Source organism: Letharia lupina (genome assembly GCF_014066315.1).
Source record: "Letharia lupina isolate WasteWater1 chromosome Unknown contig_27, whole genome shotgun sequence".
Lineage (NCBI taxonomy): Eukaryota > Fungi > Ascomycota > Lecanoromycetes > Lecanorales > Parmeliaceae > Letharia > Letharia lupina.
Window position 1 is genome coordinate 207,506 of NW_023502996.1, and position 26,125 is coordinate 233,630.

At 50.9% G+C, this 26,125-nt stretch overlaps 10 protein-coding genes across 10 annotated transcripts; 7 read left to right on the plus strand and 3 right to left on the minus strand.

Moving 5' to 3' along the window:
* Window positions 1–113: 113 nt before the first annotated feature.
* Window positions 114–3,180, plus strand: HO133_006849 (uncharacterized protein; the record flags this gene model as incomplete). The annotated part of the gene is made up of 3 exons (XM_037297745.1): window positions 114–540; window positions 591–1,890; window positions 1,938–3,180. 3 exons carry the CDS (start codon window positions 114–116, stop codon window positions 3,178–3,180), a joined length of 2,970 nt encoding a protein of 989 aa, XP_037146946.1.
* A 1,402-nt stretch (window positions 3,181–4,582) lies between these two features.
* Window positions 4,583–9,355, minus strand: HO133_006850 (uncharacterized protein; the record flags this gene model as incomplete). The annotated part of the gene is made up of 3 exons (XM_037297746.1): window positions 4,583–4,660; window positions 4,712–9,068; window positions 9,123–9,355. The coding sequence occupies 3 exons, from the start codon at window positions 9,353–9,355 to the stop codon at window positions 4,583–4,585; spliced, it is 4,668 nt and encodes a 1,555-aa protein (XP_037146947.1).
* A 1,131-nt stretch (window positions 9,356–10,486) lies between these two features.
* On the plus strand, window positions 10,487–12,052 carry HO133_006851 (uncharacterized protein; the record flags this gene model as incomplete). Its single annotated transcript, XM_037297747.1, has 5 exons — window positions 10,487–10,596; window positions 10,742–10,922; window positions 10,978–11,362; window positions 11,582–11,747; window positions 11,974–12,052. 5 exons carry the CDS (start codon window positions 10,487–10,489, stop codon window positions 12,050–12,052), a joined length of 921 nt encoding a protein of 306 aa, XP_037146948.1.
* A 927-nt stretch (window positions 12,053–12,979) lies between these two features.
* HO133_006852 (uncharacterized protein) lies at window positions 12,980–13,396 on the plus strand (the record flags this gene model as incomplete). Its single annotated transcript, XM_037297748.1, has 1 exon — window positions 12,980–13,396. One exon carries the CDS (start codon window positions 12,980–12,982, stop codon window positions 13,394–13,396), a length of 417 nt encoding a protein of 138 aa, XP_037146949.1.
* A 1,959-nt stretch (window positions 13,397–15,355) lies between these two features.
* Window positions 15,356–16,438, plus strand: HO133_006853 (uncharacterized protein; the record flags this gene model as incomplete). The annotated part of the gene is made up of 1 exon (XM_037297749.1): window positions 15,356–16,438. The coding sequence occupies one exon, from the start codon at window positions 15,356–15,358 to the stop codon at window positions 16,436–16,438; it is 1,083 nt and encodes a 360-aa protein (XP_037146950.1).
* A 691-nt stretch (window positions 16,439–17,129) lies between these two features.
* On the plus strand, window positions 17,130–18,765 carry HO133_006854 (uncharacterized protein; the record flags this gene model as incomplete). The annotated part of the gene is made up of 3 exons (XM_037297750.1): window positions 17,130–17,449; window positions 17,500–18,641; window positions 18,698–18,765. 3 exons carry the CDS (start codon window positions 17,130–17,132, stop codon window positions 18,763–18,765), a joined length of 1,530 nt encoding a protein of 509 aa, XP_037146951.1.
* Window positions 18,766–19,332: 567 nt separating this feature from the next.
* HO133_006855 (uncharacterized protein) lies at window positions 19,333–20,236 on the plus strand (the record flags this gene model as incomplete). The annotated part of the gene is made up of 2 exons (XM_037297751.1): window positions 19,333–19,544; window positions 19,603–20,236. 2 exons carry the CDS (start codon window positions 19,333–19,335, stop codon window positions 20,234–20,236), a joined length of 846 nt encoding a protein of 281 aa, XP_037146952.1.
* Window positions 20,237–20,627: 391 nt separating this feature from the next.
* Window positions 20,628–21,008, minus strand: HO133_006856 (uncharacterized protein; the record flags this gene model as incomplete). Its single annotated transcript, XM_037297752.1, has 3 exons — window positions 20,628–20,689; window positions 20,766–20,849; window positions 20,948–21,008. The coding sequence occupies 3 exons, from the start codon at window positions 21,006–21,008 to the stop codon at window positions 20,628–20,630; spliced, it is 207 nt and encodes a 68-aa protein (XP_037146953.1).
* A 498-nt stretch (window positions 21,009–21,506) lies between these two features.
* Window positions 21,507–22,693, plus strand: HO133_006857 (uncharacterized protein; the record flags this gene model as incomplete). The annotated part of the gene is made up of 5 exons (XM_037297753.1): window positions 21,507–21,523; window positions 21,605–21,639; window positions 21,693–22,220; window positions 22,272–22,412; window positions 22,458–22,693. 5 exons carry the CDS (start codon window positions 21,507–21,509, stop codon window positions 22,691–22,693), a joined length of 957 nt encoding a protein of 318 aa, XP_037146954.1.
* A 365-nt stretch (window positions 22,694–23,058) lies between these two features.
* Window positions 23,059–25,973, minus strand: HO133_006858 (uncharacterized protein; the record flags this gene model as incomplete). Its single annotated transcript, XM_037297754.1, has 2 exons — window positions 23,059–25,882; window positions 25,936–25,973. The coding sequence occupies 2 exons, from the start codon at window positions 25,971–25,973 to the stop codon at window positions 23,059–23,061; spliced, it is 2,862 nt and encodes a 953-aa protein (XP_037146955.1).
* Window positions 25,974–26,125: the final 152 nt, after the last annotated feature.

Consider the following 26,125-nt stretch of genomic DNA (forward strand, 5'->3'; position numbering starts at 1 on the left):
TATTTACCTTATCAAGCGCGCGTCACGCAAAGTATTCACAAACCACAATTCGTGCTCCTTCTTTGCCTCTCTTTTCAGTCTACCCAGGGCCTCTCTACAAGTGACCCTCCGGAATGGCAACTACTATTTCCTCTCACCTTAGGATTCCAGTACCTCAGCCCGCTAATCAGTTCGGCTCCAGTCCTCCAGCCCTCTCTAGAAAACGCTCGCTCTCAGAATTATATAACAGCAGCTACGGGGAGTCAGAAGGCACTCCCACACCCAAGACACGCAAGGCACGGCGCGCTTGCTCAAGACCTGGCTTCAGCTCTGATCCAAGTAGCCCAACTTTTTACAGCACACCTCCGTCAGCCCAAGTACCTCGGGATTCTAGTATGGAGAATTCAGGGGATGAGTCGGACGATGTGTACGATCAATTCGATCTTGGAGACTTCACGAAGGAGGAGATTAAAAGATACGAGGCGATGGTAGGCCCGGGAGAAAGACTTCGAGATGCTGCGCCACCGGAGCAGTCGTTTGCTGAAATGCGAGAGACCTCGTGTGAGAGACTCCATGTCTTGATGCTATTAGCTTGCTGAACATTAAGGCAGACCAAGCCAGCCTCGTTCGTTCTGGCCGAGATACCGAAGGCAGCACATCCGTTACAGTACTTCCTCGTGAGCTGTATGAGTTAGTCAGGGCGGGTATTGCAAATGCAATTGAACATGCCATGTCGGAAAAGGTTATCACGTATTATGATGCTCCGGGCCTGGAAACCATTTTTATGGACGAAATTTCCGCACCCGCTCCGCAGATTCGTCAATTCATTCGAGATCATATATTCGTCACGTTATCGTGCCAATCCCCAAATTCGTTTCGGAGGCAAGAGCTACGAAAAGGCTGTCATCCATCGGGGTCTCTAAAATCTGCGCAGAGGCAATATGAGCAAGATGTGTACGACGTGGCTCGTAATTTGGGCCTTTCCATGGACGAAGCAGAAGAATGGGTGCTCGAAGCCAGGGAGTTTTGCAGTGAGAAGGACTATGCTAGCATGAATACTGAAGAGAGCAATGGGGTTGATGGTTCTGATGAAATCATGTACCAACCTTACATATCATCACTATCGGAGCGATCAACGTTGCCTTTACCTCTGGTCGAGGACTTTCACAAGGCGCTTAACAACCCCACCCAAGCTGAAGAAAAAAGCACTAATAGCGAAGACGAGACCGAAAAGACCAAAAAACTTCTTAGGGAAAGCAACTCTGAAGGGGCAAAGCAGGTTCAACGCTACCTTCAACTTTTGAAGAATTCCGGCTATCACTCTGCATATGACGGTATTATGCTCAGACTCCAATTCCTCGGTGATGAACCTCTAATCGACAACGTTGCCGGTTTACGTGAGGAGATCGATAAAATGGAAGCAACGGGCAAGACGAAGGAAGAGAAGGCTGACAGAAAAGATGCCAAGAGAGCCCGCAAAGCAGAGGTCCAAGCGCAGAATAGAGCAAGTCGGCAGGCTGAGAAAAAGGAAAGCCAAGAGGGCAACGACTATGAAGCAGGAAGGCCCGAGGAGCAAGGATCTTTGACAAGCAACTCCGAGCACCAACCCAATGTCCAGCCTCTCGAAGACCAGGACAAGCCTCTGAAACGGAAGAAAAGAGGGAGCAAACGCAAGAGCGAACTTGAGCTTCCCGTTCATTGCGAGGTACCCTCCGAAGGCCATCACAAGCACGAAAAGGGCAAAGTAGTTAGGGACGCGCGAGACGCTAATTCCAAGAAAACCAGGAGCAAGACAGGTGTGGGGTCTCAGCACTCGCCCTTTTTTCAACGGAGCAGCGGTCCCAAAGCAAAGAAGAAAGAAGCCTTCAAGAAGGCCGAGCAACTAACGGGTTTTCAACCTCCGATGATACAGTAAGCGTGACCGCTGTTGTTGAGGGGGTGTCGTCGTCTGAAAATAGGCCGCCACCAGCAGATCCCCCCTCCACTCCCGTCAAGAAGAGAGCCCCCTTTACTGTCACCTCGCCGCCAAGCTACGACTCAAGCCCATTATCCAGCCTCCGCTCGACTCCTTCCCTGCCATCTTTCGGCAATAGAGAAGTTGAAAACGACAACAAAAGAATACGTGAATTGTCACACAATTGTGCCCGCTCAAAGCCCGTTGCATTGGCACAAAAGCTACGAAACAATCCCACTCACCTGCCCACTCCTGCCGCAAGTCCCATCTCGCTGCGAGATTTGAACAAAAGACTCTTGGAAGGTACCATTTACCAGGATGGAATCGTACTCGCAAAGCCAGAAGTGCCTACTCCTACTATTTTATCTGTTCCGAAGAAGCCAAGGAAGCGCTCAGTGATTGTTTCTCCCTTCTTTGCAAAATTGCCTGCCAAGAAACCCAAAGCCAGCGACAAGGTCTCTTGCATTCCTTTCCCACCACTCCAATCCACATCCTTCGGCTTAGTCCAGGAACAATTATCTCATGACCCGTTCCGCCTTCTCATCGCCGTCATCTTCCTCAACAAAACGCGCGGCTCCGTCGCTCTTCCCGTCTTCTACGAACTCATGGAGCGCTATCCTACACCTGCAGACCTCGCCGCAGCCAATCAAGAGGACGTCGTCGAGATCATCCAACATCTCGGCCTGCAGAACCAACGTGCGAAGAAATGTATCAATCTAGCCAAAGCATGGCTCGAGCGTCCACCGGAGAAAGGGAAAAGGTACCGAGTGCTTCACTACCCGAAAAAGGATGATGGCAAAGATGTCAGACTTGGCGACATTGTTGGCGAAGAAGATGAGCGAGTCGCTTGGGAAATCGGACAACTTCCAGGCATTGGTGTCTACGCCATCGACAGCTGGCGCATCTTCTGCCGCGATAAATTGCGCGGTCTGCCGACTGGCTTGCCCAAGGAGCTCACTTCGGAAGCTAAAAAGGAGGAGTTGCAGAAAGAATGGACCAGAGTCCTGGCGGGAGACAAAGAGCTACGAGCCTACCTACGTTGGCGCTGGTTACGGAATGGCTGGGAGTGGGACCCCGTGAGCGGAGAGCGAAAGAAGGCCGATGAGGGTGAGCTCGCCAAGGCAGACAAGGGTGGAGTTATATATGAGAGTAATGATGGAGACATGGTAGTCGGAGCTGCCAAAGGCGAAGGCCACGATGCTGTTAAAGCTAAATCAGAAGTCGGAGAGGAGGAGGGTGGGAATTAAAGTGGAGAAGGCGAATATATGATCGCTGAGCTCAAGACCGGAGATGCGCGGCAGAAGGCGGGCGAAGAGGCAGAAGCTATGACAGCAAAAGCCGCAACATAGCGATCATGTTGGGAAAGAACAGAAAGACGCCGAAGCCACAAAAGACGAGCCAGGAAATGGAGACAAGTCTGCTCTGGAACGACTTGGCTCAATGCAATAGTCATCAAACAAAGCATCCGTCGCATTTTCACGGCTAGTACTTTAATAGCACTCAGCATACACAACCAAAGCTCGAAGCTAGACACAGCAGCGCGAGCAACTCAAACTACCTTTACATGCGACCCATCACTTCTAGACGCAATTGCACTCTCCTGATCTCAAACTTACATTTGTCCACAAGGTCAATTCACATCTGCATACCAGATGTTGCCCAACAACAACAACAACACCAACAACAACAACAACACCAACAACAACAACAACACATGATCAAATAACAACCAACCCCCCGTCCCCCACAGGCCTGTGGTACGAAACCCCTCCCTTGACCGACGTTTTCGTAGGATGGGGTCCCACCTAACCTTCTCGCACCAAGCGACAACGTGCTCGATCCCCGTCTGGAATAGTATGCCGGCTTGCCTACCCTTCTCTTTCCCCAAAGAAATACGTACATACTGACCACCTACCCCCGCCGCAATGCCTCCGCTCAGATATCTATAGAAATCAGAGGAAGCCCCTCGCGGACGGAGGCCACATCGTGCCTGCCCGACCGAGGCCTTTCATACACATTCCAGACGGACGGCTAGACAGATTTTTCAATCCTGTTGACCGGCTTTCGCCCTTCATCTCTCGCAGTCACTTTTATTCCAAATAGGTAGAAGTGCGTGTGTATTCTGAGCACGGAGGCCCATTTCGTTCGGCAGCTGGGGAGAATCGGCGTATACCAGATGAGTAACACAAAGTGTTAGAGAAGGATGTCAAGTTATGGACCATCATTCGTCCCTCGCGGATATGTGGTATAGAATCCCTTCAGTGGGGTTTTCTTAGGGTCATGGTTCGGTGTTCGATAGCATGTATGGTTCGGTTCGACGGCACAGATCGTTGGAGCCGCCCAACAACGAGAAAGGACTGGTTCATACCACAGAACTATACCTGAGCTTTTTGTTGAAAGTGCCTGTACTATTGGCCCCTGTATCAGACAGAAAGCGCCAGTCCGCTGTCAATTTTTCGTTTCTTTTTGAATCGTGGAGAGTGGAACATGTTTGGAGTCTTGGAGAGCGAACATAATCTTATACTTTTAATCCGACTGGACTGCTACTCGCCTGTCTATGTCATGACTTATGTACAATGCGTTGACCTCATTACCAGGGAACCCATGTCTAACTTTAATACCGCCTTGACTCATCATTCGTATCTGACACTAGGATTCTGCGGTCAGTTCCCTAGCATCATAGAACAGATCTATGATGCACCCAGCGGACCAGGCTTGAGTTGGGGACTTCATTATGTTAGTAGTTGCATAAAACATCGACAATGAGGGACGACTTACCGAGTCCCGACAGAAATCCCCGTTCTTGTTCGTCAATTCCGTCAATCCAGCCCATGGCGATTCCTGGATAGCTTTCTTGCAACCGTGTAACCTCCTCGTGATCTGCTGGAAGGCCTCTGTCCTTTCCTCCTTCGTGTGCCTCCGCATCAAGTCGAATTTCAAAAGAGCACGCAAGAAGAAGCCCGTGGGCCATAACCATTCAGGCCCTTGGTGATAATTGCGACCTTTGGAGGTGCGAAAGTCAGTCGAGTCTTCTGAATTATTATAATACGGTCGATAGTTGAGATCCGAGGGGTCGAGGGTAGCCATGCCAGTCGGGCCGCGTAGGATCGTGTCAGCCATTTCCAAGGCATGTAGAGCTTTTGCAGGAGTGAAAAGTTGAGGGGCGACGGTCATAGCAATAGGAAAGTTCGCTCGAAGCTGGTAGTCCTCGTACTCTTTCCCAGACTTGTAGAGATCTTTGTAGATGCCTCGGCGGTTGACGATGGCGGAGTTGACATCGTACTTTTCGTCTTCGTTGGAGTCTGTGGGAATGTAGTAGCAGCGCTCGAAGTTGTGCTGAATCTTTGAAGCCCACTCCGCGAACAAGATGCTCTGACCACCGGCTGTTTTAACACCCCTGAGCTTATACTTGCCCTCACTGTGTAGATGGGCAACCCAGCTCAAAGTGCTGAAAGCAAGGCCAGTGATCTCAATAGCAGCGCCATCTCTTGGTGTACCTGGCACGCCTTTGCTTCCGGCTTTTTCGCTTTCTCCCATCTTGTCCATCCATGTACCGCAATTAAATTGATTCCCTCCAAAGATCAGTCCTGTCTCCCAGTCCACATTGACGTCAATCTGAAATCCCTCGGACTGCATCTGCATATCTAAACCAGGTCCAGCATTGGCTTCCCGAAATGATAGGCCACTAGCATGTCTTTGCAAGGCTTCTTGGACAATGTCTTCGATAGTGGACTCCCTAGAGTACGCGCGAGAGTCGTCAAATTCGAAATATGTGTCGTCATAGGGCAAGAAACGTCTTGCGACTTTCTCTTTGAGAATGTCACGTCCGTTAGGCACCATGTTTGTGTAGTCCTGGATGTTTTGCAAAAAGAACCAGATCGAGTCTCTTGAATTATAGCGAGGGGCTTTCCCGTCACTTAAAAGGTTTGGTATCATGCCATGCTTAAGGACACTGGCGAAGGCCATGATATGCTCTCGAGCGTCCGCGTACCTACCAGTAGCGAGGAACAGCCCACGGAGGGATATGAAGACATCGCGGCCCCAGCAGCGCGCCCAGCTGTGCGAGAAGTGCGGCAGACCAGCTGCCAGACACGGAACACTCTTGTTAGGGTACAATGAGGCTGATTTGGTGTAACCAGTCTGCTGTATGCTGACCATGGCCAGACTCTGAAGGAACTCCTGACCGTGCCGGATGTCGTCACTCATGAGTTCGATGCCTCGATCCCAAGAAGCCCGATAAGCGGTCTGAATGACCAAAGCGAAGTATCTGGGCAACAGGAAGCTTGGAAGCTTTCTGATTGCATCAAACCGTTGTGCAAACCATGTGGCAGCACTTTGTAGCGAAGATCTTTTCCCAGTCTTTGCTAAACGTTCAAGTCTGCTGACTGTCCAGTCCAGTGCCCATTGCCCTTCTCGCAGATGATTACACAACGGATGACCAAGATCGTTGTTTCGGATGACGTCCTTGAGTATGCTCCACCAGCCTTGTAAGCCAGCATATACTAGAGGACCGCAGTTCGGAATCCTGTAGACACCATCATTGCCGCCAAGGAAGTCATGCTCTTCAGGCTCACATCTATACAGCACAAAGTTGAGGTCGACCAAATCCAGCTCGCGGAAAGCCTCGTCGGCTCCAGAAGTAATAAAATTGTCCAAACCTTCGGAGTGCTCAGCGCCAGGCATCCAAGTTTCAAATAAGGCTATGCTGCCGGGTGCAAATGCAGCAGGAACAGTGATCACAGTCTCATCAGCCTTTGCTTCAATGGCCACGTTTCGGAAGTCGGATACTCTACTGGGTAGACCTCTGAGGATATCCTTCTCTGTAAGGACAGCCTTTTTGGTGCTTTCAGACGTGTCGACCTCGAGTGACCAACTTCCCAAGAGCTTAGCTTTGGTGCCGCTGAGATGCACCGGCGTCAACGATCCATGACCACTGCCGTAACCCGGGAAAGCAGTATGTGAAATTGCAAAAACACCTTTCCTTGTTTGTGGGTGTACGCGATGGACGGTGATATATTCGCCTTCATGATGGACGAAGGTCTCATCATAGCCATCTTTGCTCATCATTGTATGCAGCCGGTTCATCAACTTCTTAATGCCCCCAATGCCATCAGAACCACCCTCAATCTTGACCGAGCCTTCCGAAGACGGCGACGAGTAGAGCCGCCTTTCGTGAACAATGTCGAGGAGTTTTGGGTAGACCTCGTCATAACCCATCACACTGCCAGTAGCAGAAGCACACATGTTAACAAGAGCCGCGTTGGGGAGCGTATCTCTTGCATCACGCTTCTGAGCAGGGACCTCATTGTCATGAGTGCAGTCCATGAATAGTGCATGAAGAGGACTTCTTTTGATTCGGTGGACGCGCTGTGGCTTCAAACTCATGGTGCGCATAGAGTCGTGGATACCGTTCGTATTCTTGGCTGCCCGGTTTTCCTCGTTGCTCTTGAATACCTCATCAACTTCGAAGCTACCAATGGGTCTGCCGCCATGCATGTGTACCAGTCGACTGACTTCTTGCGTGCTCCAAGCTTGCATGGCCTCTCGAATAAGAGCACTAAGACCCAACCTTTTGACGAAAACGTAATCCATTTCCTCGGACCCTGTGAACAGCTCTGCAAAGACTGCTAAGTTTGGTCTGACTGCCCGTGCTTGATCCAGGAGGTATTCAGCGACAACCAATGGCGTCGAATGGCAATTATCGATGCGAAAGCCAGCAAAGTACTTGGCCATCAGTCGAGTGTACTTGGTCATGAAGTCCCACAAGAATGGGTTATCTTCTGGTGACTTGCCGTAGCGCAATTTGACACAGTCTCCCCAAACAATGACCTCTCGGCGGAGGTAAGCCCGAGAGTCAGGCCCGGCGTGGTCCTTCAAAGCATTGGCAGCCCAGATCCAGCCATTGTTGACCAAGGATAAGCTTCGAGAATTATGCTTCTTGGTCGTGGCATTTAAGGGAAGTCTTGTGAAATAGGACTCAATGAAAGCACTTTTGGGACCGATGGCGCCTAGTTTGGGACCATTGTCATCCAACCGAAGGTACCTGACGCGATCACGTATTTGCTGTTGAATCACCTCAACGTCTGTATCGTACTGTTTATAGAACGGCTCATTGAGCTCATTGAGGATGTCTGTCATTGCCTCGAAGGCTCCGTTCTTGTCTGAATTGCCCACCTCGTAGCGCCCGTGAAGCACTGTCAACAAGGCAGCACCGTACCGAACATCAATACTGCGGTGAAAACGTGACTCTAGGCTATCAGCTCCAACGAAGCCGTTTGCTCGCAGGAAATCGGCCTTCTGCTTCAGTGACCAGTCTTTGACACCCTCCAGACCGCCCACATCAGAACTGAAGCTTTCCGGAACAGAAATCTTTCCTTGCGACCAAGCAGTCACGGTTTTCTCGATATCACGGGTCACATCGACCACGTAGTACTGCCAGAGCTTGAGAGGGTCGACGACATGTTTCTTGACTCCTGCTATCACTTCGTCGAGGTCATCCATTCTTTTCAGCGTAGTGGGCAAATTGTAGCTTTGGAGCTCGTTCCCAAATTTCAGCAAAGCATCGTCAAGTACCAGAGCAGACTCGAGCCACGGAGCATTCTCAATGTTGTATCCTGCCTCTGGATGTGCTTCGAGCCATTTGCTATTATTGGCTGTGTGGTTCCAGACGACGTCTGTCAAACCCAGTAGACCATGCTCATTCTCCATCCTTGCTATCATCGTTGCAACATCCTCTTCACCTCTTGGAAAGCACAGAGGATCGAAGGCCAATTGATCGTATATGCTGTAAGGTGAATTGGAATCTCCTCTTTCCATCAACGGCGTAAAATGGACCATGTTGTACTCCCGCTGCCCAATTCCATTAAGGTGCTTTTCCCAGTCATCTGGGTATTGGCCCATGAATTTGGAAACGACGGAGAAAATTGAAAGCGAATCCAATGGCAAAAGTGTGTCACCCAGAGTGAGCTTGGGCGAGACGTCAATGTAGTGGGTAGGGGTCTGCGTAGGTTTTGGGACTGAAAGGTCGCCCGTGGAGAAGTCTGGGAGAGGGGTGTAGGTTGTGTAAAAGGCAAAAGCACCAGCCTGGCAGATGGGAATGTCAATCCTGAGCGTCCCATTGAAATCCGGATGAAGCCTGGAAAGCCCATAGAGTCAATTGGAGTTCGCTTTGGGGCATCAGGTCACCCACTCATATCTTCGGTATTGGTCACGGCGAAAGGGATCCCCAGGAGCAGGTATGTTCACCCAGAGGTTTCCCTGTCTGCAAATGGAGCTGGTGCCCTCGAGCTCGAAGCGGAGGAGGTAGGCGGGATCTGTTGGCGGTGGTAGGTAGATGTAGCCTGAGGGAACTTCCGGGGCACCATCGTCAGTCAATGGTAAGAGCCAGACGTCCTGAGAGGCTTTGCTGTCTTGAGCGGCCATGCTGAACGCTGGGAGGAGAAGCCAAGGGCTGCTGGGATTCGGACTGAGGAAATAAGAATAGTAGGTTTATGGAGTATAATGAAGGAGAGAGGAATGATTGCGGGCATATGATGTGACACGATGAACACCAGCCATATTGGAAGCGGCAACGACTAAATGCAAGTCATTGACCATTGGGAAAGAGCGCCTGGAGAAAGAAGACTGCATTCCTCTCATCTCAACTTTTGCTAAAGTAGACATAGGGCTGAGAATGCTTGGCAAGACAAGCTTTAATGGAAGTTAAGAAACGTTCCCCCTGGTGCCCCCAGGCGGTAGGGGTGAAGCGACACCCAAGCTTGGTGTTGAATACTTACTCTTTAGACCGAATAGATCATGTACTCTTCGTCGACATTATCCAAATAGTAATGCCGTATAAGCAAGCCTTAGACTGTGGGGAGGCTTTTTGATACCTCATACTTGTAGGGAAACCCTAGAGTACGGGAGGTCGCAGGGTACTTGTACTCGTAACTTAAGGTAGGAACCAGGAGGAAGCCGTAGGTACCGCTTTCTACATGATTGCATCTTACGTATACGGTATACGAAGTGTTGGGAAGTTGATAGCGGCTGTCTAGGCTGTGCTAACAATGACTGCCAAACTTGCTACTGATATTTATGCGATGGATTTGAACCAGCGTCGTCGTTGAGTGGTGCACTACTAGGTAGCTATCTGACTTGCATCTGTCACAGCCATTATGAAGTGTTATTATTAAGTACCGTCTTCACTCTTTCTCGCATCTTGAAACAAAGAGCTTGTTTATTGAGAACTTACCTTGACTTGATTGTAGAATTTCCATCGCTTGCATCTTCCTCGTTGCCCCCATCTGCCAAAATGTCTTTTAGCGCATTCAACCGCCTCGTGTTGCATCTGCCTGTCTCCAACGTACCGTTCTTTCCATCTATGTTTCACCATTTCTCTTTAGTGAAAAGCAACCGGAATTGAAGAGCAATACGAGCGGGGATCGGAATAGTGAACTACTTCACAAGGTCACAACGAAACGCCGATGTTTCAATCTTCGATGATAAACAACTACCACACTCAATCCTTTTCTCACCATCCGTCGTGTCAGCTTTTCCGTATTATCAGCGTCAAGGATGCCAGTCTTCCAGTTCTTGACAATCGCTGCAGGTTTCATGGTACTTGTCTCGGCAGGACGGATAGGAAACCGCCAAGGAGATGTACCTATATTCACCTGCGCAAAAACGTAGGTTTCCGCCCTCCATTCCAGAGACTATCAACTAATTATTCTTCCTCAACCAGCTCCAACGCCGAAATCTGCCCAGAAACATACTGTCTGTGCTCAAGCCTTGCAGTCGCCGGAGTCTCCCAAAGCATCCAAATGTCAGAAGATGTCTACGAGACAGCCACCTACGCAACAACAGAGGCAGGAGGTTGTCCTTCCACGGATGCTGGATCGCCCGTTACGACGTCCTCGAAGACGGGATCTACTTGTGTTCCTACCCCAACTATACTACCGTCCTCAACGACGAATCGACCTTCGTCGACGCAGCCGGTTGGATGGATGATTACGTGTGTAGCTTCTCCATGAAGGATTCCTGCGATGGGCTGACCATTATCTTTCCAGGGGCACAAGCAGCTGCTTCAGCAACGGCCAGTTATATACTACCCTGAGTCCATTACAGACCTGTGGACCCTCTCTGACCGCAAGCAATTGCGTTTTCTCGGTGTATGTCTGCTATCCACCCCCATCTTTCCTTTGCGACACAATCATGCCAATATCCTACTTGGACCTGAAATGGACGATGAGCAATACCTAACGGCTAGCAGTTCTATCAACGGCTTCGAAAACGACGAGGTCGCCTTCAACGGCTGCAACTGCGTCACTACCTGGGGCCCTGTCCCCACTTCTTCACTCCAGATCTCGCAAAGCGGTTTTGGTGGACCTGGATACTGTGGTGGTCCCATCTGCGAAGTTTCTCCTTCCACCATTCCTGTTGGTCAAAGTACGAGTACTGCAAGTTCCACCATTCTTTTTGGTCAAAGTACGAGTACTGCAAAGTACTGTAGCTGCGATGCTTTCGCAAGCCTCTACTCTTCAAGCACGTATTCCCAGAATCCCTGTCTGGGATATGCGTATATGGCTCCTGTCACGGGGACGTGTACTTCGTCGTGAGTGTTATTCGTCACTTCGTCGCTGATTACATACGCTAACGCCTCTCTACAATTAGGACTTCGTGGCGGCCTGGGTACGCTGGTGGAATTCCAATTACTACCTGTGACTGCACGGAAACGGGGACTAGCCTTCCTTGGACTCATACAGCAAGCTTGGTTGGGCCTTGTTCGAGTACTCAAGCTTGGGTGGTTACCAAGCATCTTGGAGAGTCCCACTGAGATGTGGATTCCTACTTTTCGAGCTTTGCTATCATGTCGTTGATAGCGAATACAACAGAATGTCGTTAAACGGATACCACACTGATAAGTAGCAAAAGCTCTGCCAATAACTCGCAGTATCATGTTCGGCTATAGTCTTTCATAGGAATCATTCTCACCAATTTTCTGCAATCAATACTCTTCCTGAAAAAGAGAGTACTCGAGAGGCTTATGCAAAATCTTGGCACAGGGTCAAATACAGCCATCAGATTAAGACACCACAGCTTCTTACAGCTAATGGAGCAAACAAACTCGAACGTGAAGCTTAGTCTTGATCTCCAATAACATCCGAACTTGTCATTCTCTATTGGTTCAGGTAACCTGGCGCTTGCAGTCCCTCTGTCATGGTTTCAACCGGCATTCCTTCTCCAGACTTGCGCTAGGCTCCATTCGGGCTAGCTCCTTGGCGGCTTGGCACTCTGATGACTTCGGCACACATGTTACTTAGCAACCTTCATAGTTAATATTCCATTCATATGACACCACTAATATCATTATTCGATACACGGTTCATTCCCTGACATAATATTAACTATCCAACATAGCCGTGAGCTAAGCTATTGTTGCCTGCCTGCTCCTGCCTGCCTACCTACCCTGCCCTGCGGAGATCTCTCGAATATCGACTACTCAATCGCCTTGTTGTGGAGGAGATATCCGGACGATTCCCTGCCTGCCTGCCTGCCCTGCCCTGCGGAGATCTCTCGAATATCGACTACTCAATCGCCTTGTTGTGGAGGAGATATCCGGACGATTCCCTACCTGCCTGCCTACCTGCCTACCCTACCCTGCGGAGATCTCTCGAATATCGACTACTCAATCGCCTTGTTGTGGAGGAGATATCCGGACGATTCCCTGCCTGCCTACCTGCCTGCCTGCCTGCCTACCCTGCCTCTGCGGGGATCTCTCGAATATCGACTACTCAATCGCCTTGTTGTGGAGGAGATATTCGGACGATTCCCTGCCTGCCTGCCTACCCTATCTCTGCGGGGAGATATTTCGACTATCTCTCGCTTGCCTTACCTGTTACCTGCCTGCATCAGTGGAGAGATCTCTATCTAATCCGTTATGGACTCGGATCAAGAAGAAACCCGTCCTGAATCGTCATTGACGATTCAGTATTACCAGGCCCAGATTCGTGGCCTCAACACTACTATTCAGAATCTCAACACGATTACGATTCGACCTCTTTACTGAGCATGTCGACAACACACACAGTGAGCCTGCTACAATGGCAGCAAACGTACGATCTCTTCACTGAGCATGTCGACAACACCACAAAAGAGATGATTTCAGAGCTTCATGGCATGTTTGGTGATTACGATAAGCTGGCAAAGAATGACGCCCTACTCCATGACCCGGCGTTTACTATGAAAAAGAAGGAGGCATTTAACGAGTTCTATGCTCGATTTTCAGCTACCATTGCGCCATTGGACTACAGCGAAAGTCACAAGATCGCTGCACTACGAAGACCAATCCCCACTTCGGCAATGCGCCAAAACCACGAATCCACCACACCACCTCTCAGCACCCCACACCATTACTTCAAGCACCTTCCCGGGCTATTGCCCCACATTGATACCCCTGTTGCCTGCGTCCGCAGGCCTGCTACATGAGATTTGGCTCAATGCCACGGTCGGACACTGAGAGTGTCTACGAGAAAAAGTTCATAGCAATATGCTTCAGGCCATAAAGGCCAGTGCACCATGGATCATGACGATCGTCTCGCTGTTGCCGCCTCGCCGTCGCCATGATTTGGACCATAGGGACATGGCCATTTGAGGGGGGGGGTAATGTCATGGTTTCAACCGGCATTCCTTCTCCAGACTTGCGCTAGGCTCCATTCGGGCTAGCTCTGGCGGCTTGGCACTCTGATGACTTCGACACACATGTTACTTAGCAACCTTCATAGTTAATATTCCATTCATATGACACCACTAATATCATTATTCGATACACGGTTCATTCCCTGACACCCTCGGCTCTTTCTATATCCGTCAAAGTCCAACGACCTGCCATTTCACTTCGATACAAAATGTTCAAAGATACCAAGCACGGTGGTGAACATCTTGCCATGCACTGCGCCTGGGGCTCGCGCGTCTTTAAGGCAAGAGGAAAATTTATCACTCTGCGCACACCCACTTCGACTCAAACAACGCGCACGTCTTGTGGGCTTGCTATACGTTCGTTTTGTGTGAACTGGTGTTTTTGATCCAGGTCACTGAAAGGATTGGAGGTAAGTGCTTGTTACACGGGAATCCATCTAGGAATGTTGCAACGAGTCGAAGGATCGAGGGAATGCTTCACGACCGAACTTCGCTTTCAAATGGATGATAAGAAGGCAAGATTACTTACTAGGACCAAACACTCCCGTACTCATTGAAGATGATGAAGGCATCGCCCTCATTCGAGCCTCGGTTGATAAAGCTTGTCAATATAACCTCATTCTATTAGTCGCCCGTGCTCGGCCTCAATAAAGTCGTATTAGAGGATTTGGCAAATCTAACTAATTTACATTTGCCAACACATTGGTGATATCGCCTGGGGCTAGAGTGGTGCTGGTCTATAGTAGACCGACTGTCCCGTGGAGCAATTGGCGATGTGACCAAAAGCCTTGCAGTAAGTAATTACTAATTACACGTGAAATTACTGCAAAGCAATTGGTCTGACGGTCACGCTAGTAGGGCACTAGTAGGTACTTAAAATTTGGCCTATAATCCACCTGTTGAGAGGTACCATTTCCGTGTAATCTAGTCCTACTGAGGGTACTCTTGCGAGTCAAGAAATAAGGCTATACAGATCCGAGGTACGTGCAGGAGCCATGGGAGCTATGGGAGCTTCCAAGCTTGGTGGGAGGTCAATTGATGAAGAAATGATAGGTTTTGAAGAATTTTCTCCGCAAGATATTGCCAAGACTATGAATTTGGCCAATCAGAAGGCCTACATTTGGATTACTAAGCGCATTTCACGAATTACATGCTGTAATGCTCTAGAGGCCTGTAATATCACATCGCTCCGAGCAATTGCACGTAGTTGTGAATTCATCCAATATAATAGCCGCAAATGTTAGCAGTCCAACGACTGCGGAGACGGCAGTCACTATACTTGTCCATTGCTGCTCGGCTGCAGGTTGGAAAATCGTTGTCACTAGGCTGGCTGTTCGCCATTTCGGAGTCAACATTTGTCTAGAAACGCAACGAATACACGGTCATAAGGCATGCGTTAACAGCACGCGAGGCAGAAAAAGCTCACGACTCGGTATTTTATGCGGTGCGAGGCATTAAAAAGTACATAACTTTTATACATTTGTACTAAACTTTATACAGCATTTATACGGTGGGCCGAGGCACATTTCTATTGGCTTGGCATAACTTTGCCTGCCACTCATAAGCGACTTTCCTGCTATCCCACAACGCCGACTTCCCTCGAAACGATTGTGAACCTTCTGAGACCGTTCAGGTTTCTGGAGGCCAGCAGTGCAACGAGCTGGGTCCGCACGCTGGAATTTGAGGGGGGAAAAGCAGGTATGGGGGACCATGCACATCCCCCAATGCCTTCTTTCCCACTGACCTCCCATGCCAGTCGTTTCTCATCGCGCGGGGCCCGAACTACAACTTTCGCGTTGGCGGAAAGCTATGCCTCCAATCGTTCAGGGCCAAATTTTCCCCACCTTGTTGGATTTTAAAAATGCACTCCGCGACTGGGCTATCGAGCGCAATTGGACTCCGCATATCCTCGACAGCGATAGCCACCGAGTTCGCGCGGGATGTCGCTCAAGCCCAGACTGCCCTTTCCGCGTACGAGCAAATTACAGCGTGAAACGGGGAGATGCCAAGGTTACTACATGCGATGATAACCATACCTGCGAGCCATTCCGGGCAGATGCTGATCTCGGAAAACCGCATCAAGATATTAAAAGGGCTGAGACTGGCAAGCTGAAATTTTTGTTGGAGGCAGTACCAAAGCTCATGCTCGTAACCTTGGACACCAACATCCAGGAGATCATTGATGCGGTCGCGCAGAAATACGGACAAAAGATACCACTTCGGCAGGCACAGAAAGTGAAGTCGGCTTTGACAGACAGAGTCAAAGGACCATGTCGACATTGTCACCAGCTTGGCCACACACGAAGACATTGTCCGCAACTTCGAGAATCCGCTCCTGGGCCAATGTCTTTTACACAGAACTCGATTGCTCACCATAGCAATGGCCACGAGGATCATGATGATGGAGCGTATGCAGACGGAGGACTGGATTACGACCCTGATGATGGAGGGCATTCTGATCTCATGGACTATGCGAACCACAATCCCTCGAACAACAACGCATCGGGTTTCTCGCTTGGGCATCCTCAGCAATTGCCAAATAACATATTCACCCCAAGCCGGCAGAACGGTCTTCCCATAGATCCCATCCTTGCGAGCAGGATCGAACGATTGAACTCTGGGGAGGCACCAGTACCAGTACAACAGGCCGTTGCGCCTCAACAGACGCCGAATCAACTTACCGCTACCCAAAATTCACACACTACAAAGACTCCACAAGAAGCCAGACTAGAGGCTGCTAAGCTGATGCAGCAAGCAGCGAGACTCATGCAAGAAGCTGCGAGGTTGAATTCAGAGGCAGCTCGACTTACTGCATCCGCTGCGGGTGACTGAGCTTTACTAGTCTCTCGTCTACACATCTCTTAACAGGGCTCTGACTTTCTTGGGGCTCTCGCCTTCGGCGCTGTCCCGCCAGTCACCTTGGCCAACATGTAGGCCGGATATATATGTCGTTGCTAATGAGGACGACACTTTTGTCGCTCGAGACCTGATGACAATAAGCACGGTCCCAGCCCAGCTAGATATCATGTCTTGCTTCGACAAAGACAATCGCTCGAGATCAATGTTAACTTCAATTTTGTTAGGACAGGGACCGCAATGGCTTCTTAGACTGACTCTATTTATAGCTTTCACCGTCTCCAGGATGCTTGTCGGCTTCAAAGAACAAGACTGGTTTCATGTCAGAATTTAATGCAGCTCAATAATGTTGTGCTAATTGGTGGAGTAAAGTCCGGGGCCTAGCCCCACAGACGCCCAGACTTCCTAAATCTAAAGCGTTACGAAGATGGGTGCTACAAGCTCGAGTCTATCCGAAGGTTCGCCTATGGCATTCGTATAGATAGGCAGACAGTTCAATGGATGATGAAGATCTAGTCATGCTTTTCCATCAATAGCTAGCTATGAATGACAGCGATCATGCAGTGAAAGCCGCCTTTCCGTAGCCAAAAAAGAACATTGCGGTACAAATGTAATTGTGATGGTAAATTTCCATATAAAAGATGGGAAAGATTAGCCAGCCTTATCAATGGCTGAGTTGCTTTTCCTCAATCCTGCCGTTGACGTCTTTCCCACTCAAATTACATTACCAGTACTTGCTCGACGCTGCGCCATAAATGACCCCACTTTCATCTCACGAATCTCCAACTTTGCTTCGGTCATCGCCAATATAGCGACTTCTAGAGGAGCAGCTCTGCGACGTCTCGCCAACATCTCCGCTTCTCTGCGCAGTCCACTGCCACCAAAACAGCTGCTCGCAAAATCGAGCTCGTCAGGCGCAAGAGCTATGGCTACTCTGGGCTCTCATGAGCAGAAGCACAAAGTGACCGTGGTGGGGTCCGGCAACTGGTGACCTTCTGCCCATTCAGTGCCTCCAGCGAAGCTAATGGCTTATGAAGGGGTTCAGCTATAGCAAAGATAGTGGCAGAGAATACAGCAGCGCACCCTGACTTATTCCAGAAAGATGTGCAAATGTGGGTTTTCGAGGAGGAATACCAAATTCCCAAGGGCTCAAAACACTACGAGACATCTTCGAAATTCTCGACGGAGAAGCACAAGCTCACGAGGCTGATCAACCACTTCCACGAGAACGTCAAATACCTGCCCGACGTTTCCCTTCCCTCCAACATCATCGCCAACCCCTCACTGCAAGAATCCGTCAAAGACTCTACGATACTCATTTTCAACCTTCCTCACCAATTCATCAGTGGTCTCTGCGACCAAATGAAAGAATCCATCCTACCCTACGCTCGAGGAATATCTTGCATCAAAGGTGTCGAGGTGTCCGAAGAAGATATAAGCCTTTTCTCTGAATCAATTGGTGAAAAGCTAGGGATATATGTCGGTGCACTGTCAGGTGCGAACATTGCCAACGAAGTCGCTCAGGAAAAGTTCTGCGAGACCACTATCGCCTACGATCCTCCGCCAATGGACTCTCGAAACCCTACGCCTAAGGAGGGAAGAACACCTCAAGCTTCTCAGCTGGACCTAACGCAGATCACGGAGCATAAAGATTCCAAGGGACTGACATCCAGGGTCCGATTAACAGCTCAACCGGCGGATCTCCCACCGCTTGACCACGAGCTCATGCACACACTCTTCCATCGACCATACTTTCACGTCCATGTGGTATCAGACGTAGCAGGCGTCTCCCTCGGCGGTGCCTTGAAGAACATTGTGGCCCTCGCCGCCGGCTTCGTCGCCGGTCTCGGCTGGGGCGACAACGCTAAAGCCGCCATCATGCGCGTGGGGCTCCTTGAAATGCGCAAATTTGGAAAGATGTTCTTCGAGAACTCAGTTCGCACCGCCACATTCACCGAGGAGAGTGCAGGTGTAGCCGATCTGATTACGAGTTGTTCTGGGGGAAGAAACTTCAGATGTGCGAAGATGAGCGTTCAAAGGCACATGAGTATTGCCGAGGTGGAGAAGGAGGAATTGAACGGGCAAATGTTGCAGGGAACGAGTACGGCGAAGGATGTTCATGGGTTTCTGAAGGCGAGGGGGAAGGAGGGCGAGTTTCCTTTGCTTACTAGCACCTATCGTGAGTCAAGTCCATTCGAAGGTTTGAGAGGTACCTCTGCTAACCTTATGTCGTAGTAATCCTGCAGGGTGAGGCCAAAGTAGAAGATCTGCCTGACCTGATTGCAAAACCCAACCTATTTTAGACACGTCGAGGGAGAATGAATGGAATACAGAAAGTGAATACAAGATGCTGTGATATGAAGCCAAGCGCTCAGGCCACGAGATTTTGGCGCGTTTTCTCTCTATGAACGATCCCACGCGTCACCATCTCACACTTTTCATTATTCCTTTCCTCCCGTCATGATTAGATCCAATTGATGCAGTGAGTAGTACATCTCCACAATTTCCATACAATGCCCGTGGCATTTTGATTCATCAGCACCATTTCTACCTGTGCAGAAGTCCACCAACTCAATCTACCCAGCAGCAACTTCTCTCACTCAACGATCTTCTCCCTCTTCGGCCTTCAATCGTAAACCTCGCAATAAGCACCAAGCACCAAGCACCAAGCACCAAGCACCAAGCACCAAGCACCAAGCACCAAGCACCAAGCATCAAGCAATCATCACCTACATGCCGGGCATTGCCGCTATATCCTAATCGGTTGGACGCCAGCGTGAGACTCAAGTCTACATCTCACGAGGTACACTTATCTTACTGCACACCCATTGTAATCTAATCTGACCGAGATCTATCCGCAGGCTCAAACCATGCCGCAAACTTCGCCCTCTCATAGGAGGAAGTCTACGACCTCAACATCCACTGCAGGGACTGGCGCCTCTTCTGCATCATCTCGGAAACGAAAGAGGACAGCCTCGACAACTCCAGCGAGTCCACCGCCGAACAGCAGCAAGCGTATAAAGACAGAAACGAGTGCTCCGACCGAGCCTAAGTTGGCGAAGTCGGTGGGCAAGGTGTCAGAGTGAGTCCTTCCCCTGCCTACGCTTACTGCAAAGACTGACGAGGCACTTGCGCTACAGCTCAATCTACGATACCATCATCGACTTCAAGATTGGCGAGAGTCTCACTAGTTTTGGCATTCATCGTGGACTTCTCTGGCGTACGTCGTCGTTCTTCAAAGAGAAGCTCTCTATTAGCGAGACAACGGAGGGCGGCATCGCTGCCCGAAGTATTGTCATGAAGAACGAAGATCCAGACGTCTTTCGCCGTTTTACAACATGGCTCTATTCCAAAACCATCATTTTAGAATCAGAGAACTACAAGACTCTACCTTGGGAAGTCATCATCCAGACCTACTCTTTCGCCGAACGGACGATGATACCCGGTTTACAAAACACTTGCGTGGACACGGTTATCAAGAAGAGAAGGGATGGAGGACTATTTCCCGCGCAGGGCGCGGTCAATACACTGTGGAGATACCCTGGAAAGGTATTCCGGCTTCGAAGACTCCTTCTCGACCTCTTTGCTACAGAATGCAATCTTTCGAACGCGCTCGCAAATAATGGCTCTTACCATCCGAGATTCTTGCAGGGATTGGTGCTTACGCTTTATGAAATGAAGGGGAAGCGGACCATGTACAATCCGGTGGACTTCTGGCAGAAGAGGGTGAATTACTACGTCGATGACAACGAGAACCCAATCCCCCTCGATTGAGACCCTCGGCAGCTTGGAGTCCTTGCTCGTCTCAGATCACAGTCGCTCAGCGTTCGCGGAGAGTTGGTGCAAGGGTTTTCCATTGGCAACATACGATATCTGTGCATCATCTGCAGGAAGGGCGAGAAAGAGGGAGGCTTTGACCGGCATTATCACACATCTATATCATTACCAAGTAAAGGAGCTGCAGCAAGGATTGTTCACCAGCATTATACCAGTTCACATAGCATTCGCGAAGGCTCTTTCAAAGGCATATCATGTATTCAGCTCTCAGCTAGCCACAAGAATCAAAGCTACAGCCGACGCCTCCGATCTCATTCACGCAACCGTAGCCATCTCTCCTCCACAGACAGCCCCACCAACATTCCCAATCCTCCCATCCACCACCCCATCATCTCAACCTCCTAGCTTCTCTCTCCGACTCAAGCAGGCACAGGATATCATCTTCGCGCACTGTAGACACCCCACCTGTCAGCACTCACCCGCCAAGCTCATCACGAGCGCAATGGGGAGGATGGTGGAAGCGTACCGGCCCCCTTGACGTTGCGGATGATGGAGCGGGTGGTATCGTCCATGAATTCGACGCGGACCTGTGTGACGCCTCCTCGGGAACCTGCCCACATGCCATCAGCACCCCGAGACCACGAGTACGGGAAGGAACAGCGCGGCGGTGGGGCGTGGCAGCTGGGACCGGAGGAGAGGGATGCGTACCTGTGCGACCCAGCACCCTGGTCACCTTGACGAGCTTGACGGGGATTTTTCCGGAATCCATGGTGGCAGCAGAATCTAGTTGAGGATGTAAAAGGTTGTGTCGTGAACGCTTTCGCCGAAATTCGAGAAAGTTTGTGTGGGATGCGGCTATATCGGTGCCAAGACGCTACTCCTGTGATAGGGCTGGGTGAATGCGAGAATTTCCGAGGCCTCAAACGAGAGACCCGGAGAAAGCTTTTTCTCTGCATGTAAGTATTCCCAGTCGGCCATTTGGATATGTGATTGGTCTGAGTTGTCACTGACTAAGTACATCAGGAGTCTTCTACATACTGGGGAAAATAACATAGCCAGCATCTCAGCAACAACGCAGCACACAGACCACTGAAGCCTCAAGAACGGCCCACATGCCCGTTACTCTGCCCAAGATTGAAAGTCTACGACAAGCAATCACAAGTCCTTGGTGACCAACAGGAGAATCCATACCCGACTTTTTGGACAGCTTTTGCAGTTCTGAGATCTTAAGCATCAGCAGAAGAAGAGTCTCCGGACTTGCGCAGCGATGGATCTTGTCAACCAGTCAGTACTCACGAAAGTCCATATTTCCCTCCCCTCCTGCCTATGGCCCATAAATGGAACCGAAGCTGACTCCAAACAAAGCCTAGAAGGCCGCCTCCTCTTCGCCGTCCCCAAAAGTGAGCATCTCCGTCTCCCTCCCGGAACTCCCCACTCACGTCCTACACTCCAGAGGGACGACTCCAACAAGCCACCCTCGACCTCCTCGCCGGCTCCGACATACAATTCCGTCGCGAAACCCGCCTCGACATCGCCCTCGTCAAGAATCACCCCATCGCCCTCGTCTTCCTCCCCGCCGCCGACATCCCGACCTTCGTCGGCGAAGGCCGGGTCGACCTCGGCATCACCGGCCGGGACCAGGTCGCCGAACATGAAGCGTTCGTGCCGGCCACGGAAGATACGGGCGTCGAAGAGGTGCTGAACCTGGGGTTTGGAAGGTGCAGGTTGCAGGTGCAGGTGCCGGAGAAGGGGAAGCTGGAAAGGCCCGAGGAGCTGGTGGGGAAGAACGTGGTGACGAGCTTTGTGGGGTTGACGGAGAAATACTTCGCGCAATTGGAGGGGCTGGAGGGGTACGAGAACGGGGTCACGAACGGAGATGCGTCTGTGAGGAGCAGGCTGAAGACGAAGATCAAATTCGTGGGTGGGAGTGTGGAGGCCGCTTGCGCGTTGGGCGTCGCGGACGGGATTGTGGATCTCGTCGGTGAGGAACAGACTCCCTTGTACCCGTAAAGGTCTACTGATCGCGACCCAGAATCCGGCGAGACGATGAAAGCAGCCGGCCTCAAAGCCATAGACACCGTGGTCGAGAGCACAGCAACACTGATCAAATCGAAACACCCCTCGAATCAAAAGCTCGTCGACATGATCGCATCCCGCATCAGCGGCGTCATCAGTGAGTCCTCCCCCCCCACAAAACCGCCAAGCTCACCCTATCCAGCCGCGCAGAAGTTCATCCTCTGCCAGTACAACATCGCCCGCGGCGGCCTGGAGACGGCCACCAAGATCACGCCCGGGAAGCGGGCGCCGACCGTCACGGCTCTCGAGGACCCGGAGTGGGTGGCCGTCAGCTCCATGGTGCCGAAGGAGAACATAGCGTCGGTCATGGACGAGTTGACGGCTGGTGGCGCGACTGATATACTGGTGCTCAACATAGCCAATTCGAGAACTGGATAATGAAACTTGAGCCTTTTGAGCTGGACCGGACTTCCTCTCACCATGAGCCCCTATGTGCATACAGAATCCCTGAAACTAAGTATAGTACCGACGGGTATTGATTGAGCATACTCTACGCATGCAATGGAAGATTGCTCTATTACTTCGACGACTGCCCATTCTGACCCCAGATCCTGCCAAATGACGAAGTATGACCGGATCGCAGAGCCAACCCGAGACGGAGGGCACTAACCCATGAGCGATTGAACGCAGAATCTTGACCGGCGATCCGAACGCATGCCAAACCGATTCAATCCGACCAACCGACCGGCCCCATCCATCTCGCCAAACCACACCCGGAAACCCTTCCCCAGACCCCTCAAACCTCACTGCCTGACCCGATTGATCTCATCGGCGGTCCAGACCGGCACACCGTCACCGCTCCGGGTCAAGAGATGCTTGTACTCGGCGTACAAGCGGCCGCTCCAACCGAAAGCGTAGGGGGCTTTGGCGTGCCTCTCGTAATGATTGACGAGGCGTCCGACTTCGACGATGCCTTGGTCCGGCAACCGAAGGTGCGCGGGCACGTGGCGGTCCAAGACCGGACGTGTCAGCTGCCGCTCTGCGCGCGACGGCCTTTTCTTCTTCTTCCTCACTTGGGATCCTTCGGCTCCGTCCCCGCCTTGAGCGGCTGCGTTTGCGGTTGCGGTTGGAGCGGTCGCCGGGGCCACCGCGGCGGCCTGTGTGGGTGTTGTCGCGGGAAGGCGTTCCAGTAGCACTCTTTCGAAGCTGGCGAGTTTCCTGTCCAGGTTCAGGAGAATGGCGTTGTTCGAGATTTCCTCAAGGGCGTGGTCACGTCGTCTTCGTGGAGGTTGCGGCGAAGGATGACGTTCGTTGGCAGCGTTGTTTCTGCGTATCAACTCGACGGGCATTGACTGATGTCGAGCACGCTGAGCACGGAAAGAAGCCTGCGGCTCAGGACGTCCGCTAGATGCTCCTGGCAGACCTTTGGTGATTTTCCTTAATGCCACATTTTCTTCTCCGTTAATTGAACTATCAAAGATGTGATGACTAGGTATATCGGCTCCGCTCCGCTTGCCTGGCGGAAATGAGTCTGGCTGGGTGGGATAGCCGCTGGCGTCGTCGACTATAGCAGAGCTTGGATGCTGGTCAAATGAGGAGCTAGTTGGATTCGTAGTGGTTTTGACTCTCTCATGCACCCACAGATTCTCCGGTAGCGTGGGTTTGTTGGGGGCCTCCTTGGGTGGCAGTGATCGTTCTGGACCGAGATGAAAGCCCAGGGAGCACAACTCCTTATTCGTGGTTTGCGCAGAACGTGACGAGCCTGCGGCATTGAGGGGAGGTCGATAGCTCTCTCCATAGCCATAGAATGCTGGAGGGGGAATACTTGACTGGGCTCGCCCTGAGTGATCACTACCTCGGTTATTAGTGGAAAGGACTTCATGAGCAAATCCAAATATCAACTCGAGGGACTGCTCGTCTCCACGACATGGGTAACCCTCTTCCCTAAGCATCCTCTTGCATGCATCAATGACCATAGGAGGGTGGATTGAGCCGCGGCAGCAGCTGATTTGCTTCACGTGCTCGAAGAAGTCGAGCTTGCCGCCCGGCCATGTCGCTAGACATGGCACGTAGCCTGGATTGCTCGTAAAGTACTCGGGCAATAGTGCACACGAACAGCTTCTGAGTACCTCGGGCACAGATACCTCTCGCCTTTCATAAGGCTTGCGCCATCCTTCATTAGGAGGTCTCTTCTGTTGCCCATTATCTCTCGATGCTTGACCGCCAGACTGGCCAGACTGCTCTTCATGCAGTTGAAAATCGCGTGCCTCAGCACCCGCTCTGGAGGAACGCTGCGCTTTCTGGATTGTGGCGCCCTCTGATGAACACCCGCTGGCCTCGATGTCTACATGACAACGGACATCATTGATACCTGATCTGTCCTCGGCCTTGACAGCGACCACTCCGTATCTTTGTGCTCCCTGTCTCAGGCTCTTGCCCGTCGGCGGCTTTTGAGCACTCATTTTCTTGCTCGAATCGCTTTCTTTAATAACGGTGTTCCTGTCATCACGAGTCGAACAATCATGAAAACCATGCTTCTGCGATTTCAATGATTTGTGTCGCTTGCGCGGTTCCATGTGCTTGCCCTCGTTGTCTGCCTTCCTCTTGTCCGTCTTCTGTGTCTGCTTATAGGTCTCCGCGAGTGATCTTCGCTCCGCTATTTTACCTTTCTCCTTGCGCTTTCCTGCCATCATGACTTGTTTCTTTACGGCCAACTGCTGGCGCATCTCCTTTTTGGTTTTTTTGTAATCGAACACCTCCTTGGGCAGTTCTACAAAATCAGCCTCCTCAAATCTTTTTCGACGAAGCTTTGAATTCCATATAGATGGTGATGGGAGCATTGGTGTCACTACTGTCTCGAGATTCGGCGAGCTTTGAGGTGCTGGAGTCGATTCTTTCTTGATGACAAGCGTGTCGCTGGCCCATGGTGGTGATTTTAGCGGTGATGAGTCCGATGTAGATCCCAACATTGCACTGGATCCAGTATTCGGACACGTAGATATATGCTCGCAAGGATTCCTTCGAGACGAAGTACTTGATGCTGAGCTAGGGGTTGCATCTGCCAGTTCTGCTGGCGAAGGGATATAATCGCTTTCTTTTGCTCCATCGGTGCCACAATCTGGCGTGGACCTGGTAATCCTCTTGCGCGCAGAATGCTCAATGGAGGGCACAAGATTCTTTTCGCTTGAAGCCTGCTGCCTCCGGGCTCTTGACGTCGAAGCGTTCGAAGTTCCCTTTTTCTTGCTTGGGGTTTGCATAGCTTTTTCGGCTTTTGCGACTGCTTGTCTGATATCGCCTTTGTTTTTAGACAGACCCGGGCTCTGCTGGTGGGTTGGAAGCACCGCAGCCCAGGGGCGCGCTTTGGGAGATTTCATACGATGGGTCTCGGGAGACGTTCGTTGTTGTTGTGCCGCTGTAATCATGACCTTTGGAGATACCTGATTTTTAGCCCTGTCCAGCTTTCGCTTTGCGCAGGGTGCTTGCTCAGGACTCAAAGCTGAAGCCATGCCTCCGTCCGTTTCGTGACATTGTTGGGACACGACATTAGATAACGGTCGCCTTCTTGAATGGGGCTTCGATGGGCTCTCCGAAGGCCGATTGATAGCTCGGAAGCTGGACATGTCAACTCTATGAAGTATCATTAGCCTAAAGTCGGAAGACTGTGTTGAAGGAATTCTTACCCTAGACCCTGGATGAAAGGTCTTGGCTTCGAGGACATCAGCACTACACTGCCTTATAAAGATTCTTAGCAGTGAATTCAAGAACCACCGTGATGTTTGAAAAGGGTGTTGGGTTTCTTGAGGTTGCGAAGACATAAAAGGAGTCAGCTCACGCGTCGTCGTCTTTGCACGCGTCGTCGTCTTTGCAAGG